Below are 12,576 nucleotides of genomic sequence, written 5' to 3' on the forward strand. Positions count from 1 at the left end.
AACAAGAAGCCACATCCCAATCCTACAACGGAGTTTAACAGCGCTCTGTTCATGGGCAGCCACGGTTTCACAGTTCCCATTTGGTACAAGCTCTCAGCAGAAGAGATCTGCAATCAGCATACAAGCTACATCTAAGTGGAAGATAGGAACAGTGTGTTGCCTCCACTAAAAAAAATAATCACTCTGAACTAAGCTGTTTCTATTTAAAATTTAGCAGGCTCCCACTCCAGGTGGTAGAAGAAAAGTGAAGTATGGTATAAAAATATTCTTCAGAAAGTACATTCTTCTTTTGTCTTGACTGGTTAGGCCAGAACTTTATGGCATATGCAGAGAGAGTTCAACGTGCAATGTGTTCTTCTCACTGTCTGATAAGCTGTTTTACTGAGCTGTCATCTCAAGATACAACAATTTTGGCTATGACAGTTGGAAAGAATTTGGAAACTGATACACGAATGTTTGGGAGGAAGATCTTGCACAAAGACAAGTGCCACCATCTCTGCCTGCCATCTGGACAGCCACACATTCCTTGCAGGAGCCTTGCAGCAGATATGGGGTGTTTTTACCTACAGAATCTAAAAAGCATCAATTCTTCAGAAGCATCTAGCGAAGGGAGGAGATATCACTCACAGCAGCAAAAAGATACAATATTCCTGGTAGGAAAACACATCCTCCATCTTTTCAGTATTTACACAGTGTATTTTCAAAAGGTATCTTTCAGTACTATCAGCTACCAAAACATCCCAAACATGTGACAGCATTTATCTCTGAGCACTTCATTTCAGACTTGCTCTGTTGTTCATCCTCAACAGAAAAAGAACCTACAGCAGGTGTTCTGCAGGAGAAAATAAAGGTTTCCAAGATAAACACTGCTTTAACTCTGCAACGATATACATTCTAGAGTGATCACAAAGGACTAATAATTAAGTGCTGCTATCAGTAAGGAACACACAGATAAGTGGAAGCACCTCACCTAATGTGGCAGCTGCGGCGAGCCCGGCTGCGTACGGATCCGTTCCTGGTGGAGCAGCGCTGATGATGTACGGATTGGGGACAAAGGCAGCAGGAGCTAAACCTGCTGAAAACATACCTGTCAGTGAAAACAAACTTAACTAGAACTGAAGCCCTACCAAAGTACCTCCTGCTATTTGACTGGGGACTAGATTGACTGAACATTGCGGAACAAGGGCTTATGTTGTTTTAGTATTTTCAAGCTTTTTATAGGTTGTTTTCCCTGTGTTTCCCAGTGTTGTTACAACAACCTAGAGAGGATATAATTTACATTAAAAAAAAGAAACACTGGATTCCAAACATGCAGTGCTGCATTAAGAAGGCTAAAGTGGCATAACAGTCTGCATACAGTACCTGCAAACTGCTCAGGTATCTCAGCAGTGCAGATGCACCCTTGCTGTTTAAGTGGCTTTTAACACCAGTTAGATATTAACATTATCTAATTGCTTATTTTGATGAGTAAGTTATCAATTCTCCCTACTTTCTGAGTGCCATGCCATGCCATTGTACCAGTACTTCAATTTGTGAGTCTGGAAGGAGCTCAGGAATGCATGGACAACATCACGGCCTGCTCTTAGTGTCTGTGCAGGAACTGCTTTTCTCTTCAAGGTACAGTTTAATCATTAGAGAAATTATTGGTAGGCGGGAGGGGGTGTGGAAGGTGGTAAAGGTGAAGGGGAATAAGTTAAGAAGCCAAAGAATTTTAATTCAGGTCTAACCCTGAGCTCCACTGAGTGCATAACTGTGCAGCACAGAGCTGAGAGAACCCCAACACAATTGGGCTTTTAGGTTCCAAAAACTACCCATTAATTTGCCTGCTGCACTAAAAACATTTAACCCTGAGATTGTTCAGCTCTGATTAGAGCCCTATCCAGGAGTAGCCCTTCCATCAGTCTGTTACTCTATACAGACTACCTAAGTGCTTTCCTCCCACTCAATCCATACTGTTTTAATATTACAAATCATGCATTTGCACAAATTACAGCTTTAAGTTAAATTCAGACCCCAAGCAGCCTAAAATTCTACCGTGTGCTAATTTAAACATAGATTGTCAAGCAGAAAGCACATTCAGGTGTACACAGAATTGTACACGTCTTCCTCACTTCAGTGCAGCCAATTCACACCTGACTTGGAGCAAGCAAGTACTTCAGAATGCTCCCACTGCTGAACAGCACTCTCAGCAAAGTAAGTTTGTGTCATTCCTGTGAGACACGACTGCTCTGGAGCTTCTTGAAAAATAAAAGAGGTTTCTCCAGAACATTTCAAGTAGATCTTCAGACAATGTTCTTCTCTTTATGGTTCAAGTACTTACCAGTTGGAAAAACACATCTATGATTCTCTAAAACCTACCAACACTTTCTCCCTGTAGTCTTCCCAAAATATTCTGAGGACTAAGAGACCACTAAAAAAAGGCAATGTATTAAATACTAGGCTTACCTATATGAGGCTGATGGGCAGCTGCCAATGCATACTGCTGCTGCTGGGCTGCTGTTAGCTGCTGAACAGCAAGTGCATTCGGTCTTTGGAACAACTGAAAGGACAAAAGAACAAATACAGTCCTTTATTTATGCACAAAAATCACTTTAAAAAAACAAAAAGCAAACAATTCCTTTACACTATTTTTATTTGCACAACTACCAACACTCCTTCTTAGCAGGAAACATTTCAAAAGGAAATTTAAAATAATATCTTTGAAACCAATTGCCTGTGATGATCCACTTAAAAAGACAATATTTCTCAAGTACAGCTAAACCCAACCCACGGTTTCTTCTGCTGTTCTCTGCACAGTTGCCCCAAGGCCTTGCCTCCCCAGCTCCTCCTCCAGCACACACACACACATACACACACACACACAGCCTGGAAATCACCAGGGGCTGCCACAGCTCTTGCAGAGCCTGAGCACCACCAGCTATGCTGAGAGCACAGCTGCATCAGCTGGCAGCCTGGGCTGCTTTCCTAGGTGTTCTGAAATGGGTAGTGGGACAGCAGGCAGAGGGGAAAGCTCACATGGGAGAGATGAAGCTCTTAGGATTGATGCAGGAGCTCACAAACCCTCAGATAAATGAGGGAGAAAAGGCTTTTTCCTCTACCTTCTAGCCTCCAGCATCACCTACGTAAAACAAGGCAAGGAGCACGTATTCTTTGACCACAGACAGAAACCAGACCCAGGGACTTCTTGGTTAAGTCATCCAAGCACATCCAGGCTTGCCAACTTACAGTCCACTACAATCTTTGGAAACAATGTGCAGTGTTACTGAGAACAGTCATTCTTAATATGGAAGGAACACCACAAGTCCTTAAAAGAAAATGTGCTTTTACTTTTTTTTTCTCCTGTTCATCCAGACTCTTACTAAGCTTACTTCCTGTGCCAAAGATGCCTCTAAATCAATGAAATACTCCCTGAATCACTACATTAGCACACCATTGTTCATGTCCAGTAAAAGCACTGAAAGCCACCCTAAAAATTCTCAGGAGCAACATTCCACCCATTTACTCCCCAAAGTGATCATTTCTGAGGTGTGAATGACTTCATAAACCATTGTGATAAATGTTTTCTCTCTGTAATTGCTTGCGGAAAAAGAAAAAAAAAAAACCCACAAAAATACCAGTGCCCAAATGCTATACAATATTCACACCTATTATCCCTGCCTTCCTTTCAAGGTGTCAACCAAGACAACCAAGGCTTCCACTGTCAAAAGCAACAATAATAGTTCTGCCCAAATTTCTGGCAGAAGCCTGCAACCAACAAGCAGAGAATCATTTAGAAAGTGAGATGCCATTACAGGAAGACCGTACTTGGTTCTCCTAAGAGCAGGAAGAGGAGCTGTGTTGCTTAAGCAGAAAATATGAATGAAGACAGGTGACAACCTACATCTATTTTCTTCTTCTTCTTTTTTGTTTTTTTTTATACGTTCAGAGGGAGAAACAACACACAAAGATCATGAGGTCACTTGGGGATCACAACCCAGTCACTGCTGCCTTCCTCACTGACTGCTTACCCTAGAGATGCCCCTCTGCACATCTGAGGAGTATCATAATGCTCCTTATGGGAAAATGTATCACACACCCACAGGGATTTCATCACTTCCCTTGGTCTAGTGGTCCTTACACAGAAAAAAGCATTCAGCGATATCTGATGCTTATAAGAAGTTCACTGCTATTTCGTTAGCAGCTGAATCAAATAGTGCCACCACTTAGTTCACTAAAGCAAGCACATCACATACAGTGTGACCTATGGGACATGGACTGAAGGATCCTGCCTCTATGGGAGCCTTCAGCAGCACGTTCTCAGATCAGTCAGCAGATGTAACAGTTTAGAAACAAAACACAATCCCAAACTGCTACAGCAGTGAACAAGCTTGGTTCCGTGCTCTACTGATCTCAGTGATCCAAGTATTCTAGCTTTCTTCTGCTACAAACACTTCACTCATTTCCACACTCTTGCATCCCTCAATCAGCTATTCCAGCCTGCTGGGCTGGACTGTGCCGAAGCAGGAAGCAGAAGCAATGCCAGATAACCAGTCGTTGGTCCAAGGGGCAAGAGAAACATTTATCTTCCCTGAAAATAATTTTTTAAATGCTCAGAAATTACTGAGATGATTTCCACATCTCCCAACTGTATCCCAGGGATTCATTTTTTAATTACTACCAGCTACGCCATGCATGAGTATTTTTCCCCCACCAGTTTTTATTTATTACTATTACTATTGCCTGCTTTCCCTCTTGCTCGAAGCTGCTCTCTGTGAGATCTGACTTGCAGACCTGCCGGTACCACACAAGCTCTGCGTATCTGCCATTGCTGAAATGAGGGCAGAGCAGCCAGCACTGCAAATGGCCGCTGTCAACAGCCATTAGAGTTCACCTCAAGGCTCAAAGAGGAAGACTGAACAAAAATGCTTTACCTAAACTGTAACAGACAGGAAGAAAAAGAGACAGGGTGCCAGGGCACAGCACTTTCATCTGTTTCACAAATAAAACGTCAAGAGCATCCCTGTCCTGCACCCTAATCTCACAAAGAAACCTGAAGATTTAGCTATGATTGCTTTCCCAGACAATATTATTGAGCTTTCTTTAAAACCACATGCAAACCTTTGGCCATTTACATTGTGCTGCACACAGGAGGAAAGGCTGGATTCCTTCCGTCTGTCTGTGGAAAGCCTCTCACATCCCTTTAAATTGAAATGCAGTTTCCCTAAGCCTACAAAGCCAAGGCTCAACTTACCGTGAATTAACTGTGTGAACAGCTAAAACATTCTGCAGTTTTCTACCTCCTGTAACCCAGAGAGGGGAGTGAAGCAGAATTTCAGGCTGTTCTGCTCAGGCAGATAAGCCTCTGTGCCACACAGCAATGGGAGTCATCATCATCACACATTTAATGGAAGCGTTATTAAGGCCTCAATGCACTGCCCCCCATCTGCTGGCACACAAGCCCTAGATTCCCAAAATCAAAGGTTAAAGGTAAAGCTCCAGTAAAAGATTTCTGCCATCTTATTCAGAAACTGTGCACTGAATTTGGGTTAAACCACATATCTATATTGTGGCATCGGCTAAGTGGAAATAAAAGAAGAAAACTCTTCACAGGGCTATTTTAGCCTGTTACAAATTACACTCAGTTGTAACCTACAAACAAGTGAGGTAGTTCAGGAGAATGTCAGCAGTTTGCACACAGCTACGCAGCCAAAGCACCACCTGCAACGTGTGGGGGAACACAGAGGGAATTTCAAGGACCCAAAACACCAGTCTGTGTTACTCAGTTATGGGAACACTGCACAATTAGATTTCTGTAATCCAGTTGCTTCTGCAATATAAACATCTGACATCTCTAATCAGATTAGATGTGATTAAGACCTTTCCTTCCTAACATTGCTTTTAGCTGCACTTAATTGTAATCCCTTCAAAGTATATGACGCTTCCCTATGGACCAAGGAAGGCATTATTAAAGAAGAGATCTTTGTGTTCAGGATGCATCTTCTGACAACAAGCAAATGAAAAAACACCTCTATGAAAGAAATGTGTCTTTTGAAGTATAAGTTCGTAACTGCAGACAGCAAATAGTGAGAAACAGCGGCTGCTAGCCATAACATTAAGGAAATGGGTCTTACTCTTTGAGCCAGCATACACTGCATTTACACCAGTGTGTACTGAGAGGGCACATGTGCCAGTGAAGAAAAATAAGAGCAAGTTCCTGTCTTTAATACTACACTTACAAAAGCTTGCTGCTTGTGTTTGCTGTGGGTGTAAGCAGCTACTGCAACTAAGCCGAAATTTTCAAATAAGCATGTGCATTACACAGCCTGTTTCTACCCAGCACCACCCAGACACCCTGCACACCCACCCAGTCCCAGCTATAGAAACCTCAGAGCTCTGCAGTCCCATAGGCAGCCCGGAAAAAAAAAAGCTTCCAGCATGAGATTACACTGAGATTACATCAGCTCTGCATAGGTATGACCTATCTGCTTCACACAGAGGAGAAACGGGTCTGCCTACAGAGCCATCCAGAGCCTGAACCCAGAAATCCATGTTGGTGAACACACTTTCCAGACAGACCTTGCTTTGAGAGATTTTTCTATTTTATTCATTTTACTTGTTAGGCACAAGATGCCTTCATTTTAAATCCTATTTTTTAAAGGCTGGGAGAGAAAAGTAACTTGCAAATGAGCCTTAACTTAAAATAGAAAAGATTGCCAGACAAAATACAAATGACAGGCTTTACATCTCTGCAGTTATTTTCCCATACCTACTATTTCCTCAAAAATCAGTTAGCTTAGCTCCAACACAGTGTTTGGACAGAACAAAACACAAGATTCACTGTTTTAAAAAGCTGAAATATGCAAAGACAGGCACTTAAAAGTCCTACATCAGAGAAGACAAAGCCTTGAAAATAGCTTTCTTCTTTCTCCTTTCTGAACTATATAGCAGCTATTTAGCTTAATCATTTTTAAAGATGTCCACCATTAACTACTGCAGCATGCTACATAACAGAACTATTGAATGAACTGTAATGTGGTTATTTATATTGCTTTTAAGACCATGATAACTCTCTGAAGGTGGGCCTTTTAGCCTCAGCATGGCAACAACCTGTCCTCAGTACACAGTGTCTATCAGGCTATTTTGTTAGAAAAGATCAGATATTCCAGGAAACTCAGGGCTGCTAATATACTCCTGCAATAAGCTACAACAAAGGATTTCACTCTTCTCTGAAGAATATTACACGTACAAAAGGAAAGCAATAAACATTTACAGTTGTTACCCCAACGAGCAGGAACAGGACAAGATTACAGGTCGATGGTTGGATCCAGGCCCAGCATTCAGGAGAGGCCAAACAGCAAGGCAAGGACTTGCTTTACCTGTCTGGGCTGAGCAGTTTGTGCCTCTAATATGGGAGAAAAGGTCAAAGAAACCCGCTGGGCTGAGATAAGCTCGTAGTACTGGACTCTGATCACAGGCTTTGAGCCACGCTCCATGATAGCCTGGCCTTCTCTGAGCAGCACAGCCCTGACCCCAGAGCTGGGCTGCAGCCCCAGGGCTAGACAGCCTTTAAGTCACTTGAAAGGCTCAAGGAGTTTTGCTAATCAGCACATTTTATTAGTTAAAAACTCTTTTCACAGCAAACTTACTCAAAAGCTAGAAATGATCCATCTATAAACAGATTTACAGTGTACAGAAACCACCCCAAGCCTTCGGCCATCCTGCCCACAGGGCAAGAGCCTGAGCTCACATTAACACCGTGAGACTTCCAGGGGAGGAACCAAGGCAGCAGTGAAGGACCCTGTGCCAGAACTTTACCTGCTGTTGGGAATTGTAATCAAAGAGCCCCACGGTGGCTGCAGCTGAGTCCACAGGTACCTGGGTGCCAGAATAATCAAACTGCAGAGGCTCCATGCCAACGTGCTCCATGGGATCCAGGGGAACGCTCTGTGACTCTATGTTGGAAAAATCCTCCACGGGCTTGGCACCATTAGTACTCGCCAGCTGGGCTAAGCCCTCAGATCCGTTCTGGTTTGGACCCAGAAGATCTACTTCACTAGCAGAGTTCTGGCAATTACCAGGTGTACGGCTGCACAGAGAGGAAACAGGTCCATCACTAAGCATGTACATTTAATGCTGCCACAAAGCATCAATTCACAGCAACAAACAGTACCACTCACTAGAGATAATGCAATGACACTATAAAGGTAAAAAAAATAAAATAAAATTCTAGGGAGCTATTCCAGATCCTCCTTTTACAAATTCTACAGAACAACCTGTGTAACTATTAACAAAGCTGTGACACTGCAGCTCACTTGAAAGCTTTTTGAAATAGCTGTTATGGCTTCCTATTTACTCAACATAAGCACTGAACTGAAGTGAGAAATGGTTCATCCCAATTCAAGGGCAAGCAGTAAACATCTCACAGTGTATTTGTTTTCCTTCTACAGCTCTAGGTGTCAACATAAGGCTCAGCAAGCAAACTAGCAAGAAACAGAAAGGAGTTCTCAGATTTTATCAATAGCCCAAATTTCATCACTTGTGAGATGCGAGGAACAAGTGCAAAAACTCAACTGCAGTTTAGCCCAGCCTCTAAGCACGGTCAACACCTACAGCAGGTAATCCCTCACAAAGTAGTTAACAACTGGTGTGAAAATAACATTATGCAGTACAGAATTAGGGGGCTCTGTACAGATTATCAGTTATCACCCACCTTCTCACAAGTGCTTCCCTGTACACATTATAGCATCCTTATGGCGCTGCTTAAGAGAGCCAGAGGTTTTTCCAATTGCTCTCATAGCACAGAAGATCTTGCAAAAAAGTCTGATGCTGATTAATTATTATCGTATGGTGCACATACCTGAAGTCTTTGACATCTGTGTCGATTCCATTCTGCACAGGCAAACCATTTGTTTTATCCATCACATCTCCCTCCTCTTTCAGATCTCCTAATTTATCGCCATCAAATGTGCCCTTATTTTTCTTATCCCCTTTGTCATTCTCATCATTCTCTGCATCCCTTGGCCCCTAGGCAAAAGATACATTACTTTAATAAGCTTGAGTTTCAGATCAATTTTGCTTTCATTCCAAGATGTTAACAAATCAAAGAAACATGTCACAATAAATAAGTAATTTTCAAGCATTAGTTCTTACAAATAAAAACATAAAAAGAGCAAAATAGTCAATCATGATCAAAGAAACAAGGGAATTAGTTTTCATTGCATTCCAAAATAGATTACATCTACCTGTTCAGTTTCTCCCATTTAGAAATTCAGAGCCTGACTCTATCACTCTAAAAATCCCAGCCCAAAATTATTTTTAAAGAATATTTACCAAATACCTCTCTTTTAAATTGGACTCAAGGCACCTCAAAATCAATTTGGGAGCGTTAAATACAACAGCAAGTACAAAGGTGCATAAACTGAACTAGTGCCTTTCCAAAAGGAAAATGTTCTGAACTACAAGAGGGGACATGTAGTCAGATATCAGACAGAAATCTTAATCCAGAGGTGGTGCCTGGTCGTGCTGCCCAGAGCTGTGGATGTCCCATCCCTGGAGGTGCCCAAGGCCATGATGTGGGCACTCAGCCCTCAGCAAGGGGCTCTGAGGTCCCTTCCAACCCAACCATCCTCTGGTTCTATCACTTAACATCTCCGTGTCAGAGATGCAGTAACTGACTGGGCAAGTGCATGTATTCAAGCAGAATGGGACCAACACGCAGCTGCCTCGTTTTTCAGGGGCATTACTGCAATTTGCACACTGAATGCCAAGGTGCAACTTATAAGAGCACTCGAATCGATCACTAACTTGATCATACAAACCTAAAGCACTTTCAGAAAAAGACTTTAAGAAGGGGAAAGAAGGATTTCATTTCTGCTGAGCACTTTTGTAAGCTGTATGGTATCCTCAGCATCCCTACCCTTATGTCTGCGTTTCATTTCACTTGGGAGAAGAATGAAGGGTGATTATGCCACTGGCAGTTTTCAACAACAGAAGGGAGAGGAAAAACAACATAATTAATGATAAAAACAGCAAGGGGCATACAAACATATTTATCATTGATAGCTGTGGTGCTGTCAAAGACACACCTCAGCTGAAGGAAAAGTGCACTGCAAATAGCAGGGCATTTGAACCAAACCATTACTCCATTCCCTCCATTTTAATGGTAGAGAGGGAATTTTTTTCCCCTGGATTTAGAGAAAAAGCAATCATATTCTGATGTTTATTCTTAAATAAAATCTAACAATTCTTACTAATACTTGAGAGCCCGACTGCAAATGTCAATTATACATACAAATTTGGAGCTCTGCTCTCACCTACACAATGTGGTATTTACAGATGAAATCCTTCGTTTCAGAACTGACATCCTGACCACCAGCACTACAGAGCAGATACCTCTCTGACTCCGGATGATAAATTGACTCCTTCCACTGATTGTTCTTTTTTTTCCTACAAAAATCATCTTTCTTAGGCTCAGGGTGCAACAATGTTATCAGGGGCCCACTAATGAGAGGAAAAATAAGAGGATGGATGAAGGAGACCAGGAATGGGCTCCCTGAAGAGATGAGCACAGCAGTCTCCTAACAGTAACAAACCTACTCTACTTTTATGTTTCTCAACACTCACTGATCCTGCACTCAGCTGATGAGGTGGAGCTGAGATGCGGCTTTTTTTCCCCCCACTGTGAGGATGAAGCTTGATTATGCCTCTACTGCCACATGCTTAGATTTGAGGCAGCAGTGACTGCGCTTTCTTCCCCACCCCACCAAGCAACAGTGACTAATGCTATTTCTCCACAGGAAACAATATGCCCTTGAAAGCATTCCCAAACTGGAGTGGCTTATGCTCCTAGCATCGTTACATGGAGCTTTTTGTTCTCAGCCAGCAACAAAGCATCCACACGTTCATCCAAAAACCACACTTGGCTACATGGACATTTGCATACTTTTCAACAAAAATAAGGTTTAAATGGTGCTCCTGCAGGTATGCTTCTCCTCAGAACCAGGGGGTGTCAGCCACCTTCAACTCCTTTACACCCATGTCCTACACTGCATCCCCTCAGTCAACACTGACCTACCCATTTTAACAGAGACAGCTGAATTATAAGAGCAAATAAAAAAAGAAAAAAAAACACATCTGCCTCTAGGAATGGATTAACAAACAAACAAAGCAGCAAATGGAGAAAACAACATAATGGAAACTCAAAATTTCAGAATCAGGCACACTTACAAATCCTCCTTTCCTTAGGCAGGAATCTCCGGGAGATGAGCTCAACACATATTCCACCATGCTAACTCCAAGTCCTCCACTCTCTGACCGTGGTGAAAGCACTGAGTTGACTTCACTATTCACATGAAAGCCCTGACCAGGTCTTCTCTGAACCATAATTGGTTGGGAAACAGAGTGATCTGGAACAAAAACGTGTAATTCTTGTAAGTAGATCCAACTATTTGAAGGAGGCAAGTCATTAAACATGTCCGATGTCTTAATTGTAGTAAGAAGTGCCAGCTTTCTGACTTTGATGCCCATTGGAGAAGGATGGTTCTCTCATTTCTGAAATACTAGGACCTATAAAGCTACAAGTGAGAACTGCATTCAAACTCTAAAATCATAAATTTCAGAAGTTTGTCTCTAAGTAAGGACTGCAATTAAAAAACAAAGTTTATTCACTTTTATTAAAACTGTTGTGTTAGTAAATTGAAAAAAAAACAGTCTTCATTTGAACTATAACTGTTACTTAAAAACATCATCCTACAGTTACACCAGCTTACATTTGATTTCCTGGTCGTATGACTGAACATACTCATATCTCATTATTGCAGTTTCTCCTAGCTGCTATTTCCTCAACAGAAGTTTGAGAACTTCAATTCTTCTTCCCAGCCCTCTGACCCTTGCAGCAGCCCCATCTCTTTATCCCCTCTGTGCTTCAAGGGTTTTAAATCCAACCAGATAGATGTCTCCAAGTTCTAACAAGCTCAGCAGAAACTGCTGGCTGGGCAGGAGGTGACCTTCCATCCCTGTGAGGGAAGGGAAGACGCACTCAGCTTCTGCATGTTCAGACTGGTAACAGCCAGCAAGTTAAAAATTACTGGGAGATGGTAGCGTAGCTGCCAGGGGCTGAGGGAAGAGGCATGGAATGACACTGATATTGCAGCTTCCCTGTAAGGCATAAGCCATCAAGAGAAGAAGGTCTATTCCATTCCTGCTCCTAGCTACACTTCCTTGCTTCTGTCCCAAGCACAGGTATCCACCCAGCCACAAAATGAAGTGGACCAAGAATTATCTGGGATAAAACTAACGAAAAAAAGAGAAGATAGTTTTAACCCAGATCAATCTCCCTGCAACTTTCATTGCACTGCTGCGTAACTACTTGTACCTTAAGAAGAAGAAAGCAGCAGCCTTTATCAGATAGGACCATTCCTAGCAGTGCTGGCTTTAAATGCTCTCTAACTACCACAGGCTGTAGGAGTGAAGGACCACAGCCATATGGTGCAGTGCATACTGTGGACATAGAAGGGAAAAGGGATGGAGCAAAAGGTATGTTATGGAAAATCAGGCTTCACCAGTTCCATCACTCATGGAACAAACCTGACTCCTGGC

The 12,576-nt window shown here is 42.4% G+C and overlaps 1 protein-coding gene across 10 annotated transcripts in view; it reads right to left on the bottom strand.

The window, feature by feature from the left end:
- Positions 1-12,576, bottom strand: part of PUM1 (pumilio RNA binding family member 1) — a 67,751-nt gene that overhangs the window by 28,501 nt on the left and 26,674 nt on the right. For 7 of the 10 annotated variants that reach the window (XM_031595103.2, XM_031595095.2, XM_090124243.1 and 4 more), the window contains 5 exons: positions 11,206-11,384; positions 8,837-9,003; positions 7,795-8,065; positions 2,446-2,539; positions 971-1,087 (listed from right to left, as the gene is read on the bottom strand). In XM_031595103.2, coding sequence (XP_031450963.2) covers positions 971-1,087; positions 2,446-2,539; positions 7,795-8,065; positions 8,837-9,003; positions 11,206-11,384 — 828 coding nt within the window. The remainder of the gene's footprint in view (positions 1-970; positions 1,088-2,445; positions 2,540-7,794; positions 8,066-8,836; positions 9,004-11,205; positions 11,385-12,576) is intronic. The other 3 variants (XM_031595100.2, XM_031595099.2, XM_031595098.2) reach the window with 2 other exon arrangements.

This window comes from Phasianus colchicus, chromosome 24, assembly GCF_987193195.1.
Source record: "Phasianus colchicus chromosome 24, bPhaCol1.hap1.1, whole genome shotgun sequence".
In the NCBI taxonomy this organism is placed as follows: domain Eukaryota; kingdom Metazoa; phylum Chordata; class Aves; order Galliformes; family Phasianidae; genus Phasianus; species Phasianus colchicus.